Source organism: Dermacentor albipictus, chromosome 5, assembly GCF_038994185.2.
Source record: "Dermacentor albipictus isolate Rhodes 1998 colony chromosome 5, USDA_Dalb.pri_finalv2, whole genome shotgun sequence".
NCBI lineage: Eukaryota > Metazoa > Arthropoda > Arachnida > Ixodida > Ixodidae > Dermacentor > Dermacentor albipictus.
Genome location: NC_091825.1, coordinates 61512125 through 61518124, shown reverse-complemented (window position 1 = coordinate 61518124; position 6000 = coordinate 61512125). Strand labels below are relative to the sequence as shown.

Below are 6000 nucleotides of genomic sequence, written 5' to 3'. Positions count from 1 at the left end.
GTCACCGACATCAGCAAGAGTAGTTGTGGGAGTAGCGATTGAAGCGTGACTATTTTTGGAGGGAACTAACATTGGGGAAGAAAAAAGCGTTTTTTTAAATTTAAGTGACACAGGGTTATTCATGCAAAGAAAACAATGTTCCTGGTCTGTTTTATATATTCGGGAGGAGTAAACAAAATACGTTTATTTTATTATTATCAATAAATACATTTTTCTTCTGCACCCACCGTTACAGGGGGCGTTGACGCCGCTATCACTTGCTGTGCAATGCAGCTCTTGAAGTGTGCAGAAAGTTCACCTTTTAAAATACGCCCTCCTCACACGTTGTGCTGCTGTGCTTGTCCAAGTTTGTCTGAATTTGTTCACGCGGGTAGCTTCATCGCTTCTTAACCTGTTCAGTCAAAGCTAGTGAGTTACGACCGCCAGATAATTGTTTAGCTGTTTTCGTGCGACTGCATGCGCTAGCTGATGGGTTGGGCGACCGACGGTAGAACCTGTACTCTACACCTGGAACACCTGGAAGAAAGTTCCGGCTGTAACTTTCTTCGGCCTCCAACGAAAGTATGTTCTCTGCATGGGTGCAACTTCGACAACCGCACGGCTGCCCTTTTCCTGCATCGCATTCCGCGCTGAAAACTTGAAACGCTCATCTAGTTGAATGGTGGGGCATTTGAATATACAGCTCTAATGGCAGGCCACCAAAACAAATTCCCGGCCTTCGAAAACAAAATGACGCCACTTCTGTTTTGAACGAATATGGCGTCACATTATTTTTCTTCTGCCGGAAGTGTTTCCTCCACATACAGATAGCACTAAGCCCCATGAAGCGCTGATGAACCGCCATGTTTTGAACGTACGGGCTCTTATGGAAGCTTGATGGCATGAGATGCGTGCCCCTCTCGAAAACTGCGCTCCTTTGTTCCAGCGGCGGCCATCATACGTCCTATTATCGTGCTTTTTGTTATATTTTGAATGCGCTTTTTGTTGCAAGATGTTCCATGGGCTAAAATACGCTGCGAAGTTCTATTATGAATGACTATGGATGGCCGAGATCAACAAGTGATTAAGGGTATGCGAACGCTGATGCTTGTAAGAAATATGAGAGCGCATGCGTATCCATCCTCCTTAATTGTTTGCTTTACAGTGTAGCTGGTCAAGATTTTTCGTGTCCGAGTGCGCAGTTTTTCTTGCACTAAAACAGACAGTTGGAAGGCTTTGTGTTCGTTCGAGTTTGCGCATAGCGCAATTATGTTTTTCGTACATTCGAATTATAATCCGGCGCTATCCCGTCTGTACGTTGTGCGACATTTTATGAATTTAACGAATTCAGTTAGTTGAATAGCGGACTTGCGCTACGCGAAGGGCCTGCAAGAATGAGGACGTATGCTGTGCTAACGGCTCCGCCACCTATTCCAATAACAGAAGCTATCATGACTGCAGCTTGTGTGTAAGTCCCACTTTACGCATTGTTGTGACGCATTTTAGTTTTAAGCATTCATTTAGGTCAATACCGCACTTGCGCTTGGTCGACGGCCTAGAAGAATGAGGATGCGTCTGCATTTTCGGACACGTGCGCGCTAGCGTTACGTAGGTCGCCTATCGTGGTGTGTAACGTGAGCATCACCTTCGCTACACATCCACTTTGACAGGGTGGACTGGAGGCGGATTTCTTTAAGAACCACATGAGCAGCGGCTAGGAAACTTCGGAGGCACTTTATATAACATAACTGCGAGTCGGTCTAGTTGGAACAGATTCATCTTAAAACTTTTTGTGCGCAAACAAACAGGGACGAAGAATAGAAGAAGCACAAGGATGAGCGCTTTGTAACAACTGGTTTTATTTTTGAAGAACCACCTGCGTAAGTACCCACAGATCTGCGCGATCTGGTCAACAGAGCACGCCTATAGCGCAGACATGACAGCGCCGATCTGTGGGTATTATTCTTCGTCCCTGTTTGTTTGCGCACAAGAAAGTTTCAAGATGACACTTATATATATATATATATTGAAAGAGATAAGCACTTCAGTTCCGTGCGCCCTCGCAACGCTTAAAGGTTGCGCATCCAGAAATAAAAATATAGAGAGCATTGAAAGACTCAGTCTATTTCCCTGACGGAATGTCGATGTTGACGGGTTCTGCAATCGCACGCAATAGCGGCCACCTCGGATATTTGCAAACAGCTTCGTAGTCGTCCAAGTGAATGTCGTAGACAACAATCGGAAGTAAGCCCATCTGGTAGCCGCTCATCGGTATGCGGCGCTTCTTCAGTTCTTCGATTCCAGCGAGGGCCACCACCTAAGCGGGAAATGTGTCGTGAAAGCTCAATGCTTGCGCTCGAAGAAAATTAAAGCGATCGATAATGAGATAACTCGTAGGAAGCTCGCGTTATCCGCCACTGAGGTGGTGCCACAGAAGAAATGCATGAAATGGCGCGCATATGGTTACGGCTGTATTCCAACCAACACTTCGCTTGTGAACAATATAGCTCAACTACTTATATTGGCCTCCAGGACTTGGCGAGGCATGCTGTTTCTTGCTTTACGGGATAACGGAGGCCATTATTAGTACGAGTTGTATCGCTCAGAGCTCTCAGATAATGTACACCATTCCAGCCGCCATTCTGGCTTCTTCAGACGCTAATCGCCACGTGTGCCTCGGCTCCACTTGCAGAGTCACATTCGATCCTCAACTCGGATGCATTCCTTTGTCTGGCGCAGGCACCCTCACGTTCACTGCGTCCATTGCGCTATCTCTACGAACTTAGCAACTATAACCATAATACGCGGCACTCATAAACACTCGGTAGTCACCTTATATCCGGCACTACTGGCTTCCGTCGTATACAAGGCGCATTCATCCGTTTTATTGACTTCAGTCATGAGGCAAACATCGGCGAAGCGCACCTTAGGGATGCCTATTTCGTCGCCGTAGAAACAACTCAGTGGCTGAGCAGGAGCCTCAATTCCCAGCTTGGTGCTCGCGAAGACGTCCCCACCGAGCTGCGTAAAGGATGGTGGCGCATTATGGCTACGCAAGCTGGAGGAACACTGTGCACTAATCAACGCGCAGGGTAGCGCAGTGCATATGCGCGCAACAATGGATTCGTAGCGAGATGATAGGCGCACAAAAACTACCCAAACAATTAACTATAATCCTGCTTGTTCGCATGTCCTGTACGGCAATTAGGAAGTCATTCATAGCGAACTTGTATCCAAATACCCGACTTTCTGCACTAATTTTCAGAGTTGTACTCGTTACGAGAATCGGTAGGTATTTTCAAGAAAATATGACTGAGCCATGAACTAACACATTCCGGTTGTTTCTATCAGAGCTTACTACCAAAAACCTTGGTTCTCAAAGGTGGCTCCTACTTTCGTACGCGTCGGTGGTGTGGTCGCCATATCATTCCAAAAATATCGACATGCTTGAGTCTTTTCAGAACAAAAAAAAAAGCCATTAGGTTTATATATAAACGTCATGACCGCCATTTCTCACCGATATCACATACTAGCAAACTGCTACTGAAACCTCTGGCCCATAGACGTACTTGTCACCGTGTTGTTTTGCTACATAATATTGCTCATGCCGAAAACTTATGTCATTGCACCTATTTTCACTAACCTATCTTATCGGCCCTCCAGAAGAAGTAATCGTGTTAATTTTGTTCCTTTAATTTCATGAATTGATTGTTTTAGGTTTTCGTTTTTTTCCAGATACAGTGACAATTTGAAATGGCCTTTAAGGCCCTTGCGCTAGTTAACAAGTGATGAATTCACCGACCAATAGCCGATTTATGTTCATTAATTAGGCTCTACCTTATACTGCTTTTTCTATATTGTTTGTTTCCTTTAATTGCAACTAAAATGTACTCTTCAAGTGGCTGAAATACGTGTGTGCTCACTTCTGCAATATCTTGCGATGTAAGATGGCAGTATCTGTAAATAAAAATCATCATCATCATCATCATCATCATCATCATCAGCCTGGTTACGCCCACTGCAGGGCAAAAGCCTCTCCCATATTTCTCCAACAACCCCGGTCATGTACTAATTGTGGCCACGCCGTCCCTGCAAACTTCTTAATCTCATCCGCCCACCTAACTTTCTGCCGCCCCCTGCTACGCTTCCCTTCCCTTGGAATCCATTCCGTAACCCTTAATGACCATCGGTTATCTTCCCTCCTCATTACATGTCCTGCCCATGCCCATTTCTTTTTCTTGACTTCAACTAAGATGTCATTAACTCGCGTTTGTTCCCTGACCCAATCTGCTCTTTTCTTATCCCTTAACGTTACACCTATCATTCTTCTTTCCATAGCTCGTTGCGTCGTCCTCAATTTGAGTAGAACTCTTTTCGTAAGCCTCCAGGTTTCTGCCCCGTAGGTGAGTACTGGTAAGACACAGCTGTTATATACTTTTCTCTTAAGGGATAATGGCAACCTGCTGTTCATGATCTGAGAATGCCTGCCAAACGCACCCCAGCCCATTCTTATTCTCCTAATTATTTCCGTCTCATGATCCGGATCCGCCGTCACTACCTGCCCCAAGTAGGTGTATTCCCTTACGACTTCCAGTGCCTCGCAGCCTATTGTAAATTGCTGTTGTCTTCCGAGACTGTTAAACATTGCTTTAGTTTTCTGCAGATTAATTTTTAGACCCACTCTTCTGCTTTGCCTCTCCAGGTCAGTGAGCATGCATTGCGATTGGTCCCCTGAGTTACTAAGCAAGGCAATATCATCAGCGAATCGCAAGTTACTAAGGTACTCTCCATTAACTTTTATCCCCAATTCTTCCCAATCCACGTCTCTGAATACCTCTTGTAAACATGCTGTGAATAGCATTGGAGAGATCGTATCTCCCTGCCTGACGCCTTTCTTTATTGGGATTTTGTTGCTTGCTTTATGGAGGACTATGGTGGCTGTGGAGCCGCTATAGGTATCTTTCAGTATTTTTACATACGGCTCGTCTACACCCTGATTCCATAATGCCTCCATGACTGCTGAGGTTTCGACAGAATCAAACGCTTTCTCGTAATCAATGAAAGCTATATATAAGGGTTGGTTATATTCCGCACATTTCTCTATTACCTGATTGATAGTGTGAATATGATCTATTGTTGAGTAGCCTTTACGGAATCCTGCCTGGTCCTTTGCTTGACAGAAGTCTAAGGTGTTCCTGATTCTATTTGCGATTACCTTAGTAAATAGTTTGTAGGCAACGGACAGTAAGCTGATCGGTCTATCATTTTTCAAATAAAAATAAATAGACGAAAAAGGTTTGAAAACAAGAACAAAAATTGTTCCGCACAATTTGATTTCTCCCGTGACCTGGAGTAACTATTACGGCAGGTGGCATGCTTATCTCTCCGGCATTCGTTGACCAGAGTACTTGTTCTCTTATCACACATTTTCTAGAGTCCGGAGTGGTAGCCCTAAAAATTTGGCAATTTTTATACCCCAAGAAATGAGACACCATCAACCACCGCCGACCATAATGGCATAGCAATCCCTGAAGGAGTCTGCTGGTGCGTTTAACAGTGCATTTTCTTCAGTCTTCGCCACAGAACTCGATGCTACTCTGCCTGCACCTTTGCTACTTGCCATGTCATTTGTCGCCTCCCGTGATCGTGACCTCAAGATGATAATTGAAAATTTCATACATACATACATACATACATACATACATACATACATACATACATACATACATACATACATACACACATACATACATACATACATACATACGTACATACATACATACATACATACATACATACATACATACATACATACATACATACATACATACATACATACATACATACATACATACATACATACATACATACATACATACATACATACATACATACATACATACATACATACATACATACATACATACATTTTCATCATCATCTAAAGCAGATGATATTTTGTACGAAATAAAAGCGTCTCTGCAGCCTGCGTCTCACAATCGCTATCCTCCAGCAGCGTCC

The 6000-nt window shown here is 44.0% G+C and overlaps 1 protein-coding gene across 5 annotated transcripts in view; it reads right to left on the bottom strand.

Annotated features, from left to right (window-relative positions):
* Window positions 1-1358: 1358 nt before the first annotated feature.
* The window catches only part of LOC139060456 (protein IWS1 homolog), an 84099-nt gene continuing 79457 nt past the window's right edge, over window positions 1359-6000 (bottom strand). For 2 of the 5 annotated variants that reach the window (XM_070539591.1, XM_070539592.1), the window contains exons 11-12: window positions 2812-3000; window positions 1617-2296 (exon numbers count right to left, since the gene is read on the bottom strand). In XM_070539591.1, the coding sequence (XP_070395692.1) occupies window positions 2102-2296; window positions 2812-3000 (384 nt within the window). In that variant the 3' untranslated portion in view covers window positions 1617-2101. Of the gene's footprint in view, window positions 2297-2811; window positions 3001-6000 lie in introns of those variants that run through there. The other 3 variants (XM_070539590.1, XM_070539588.1, XM_070539589.1) reach the window with 3 other exon arrangements.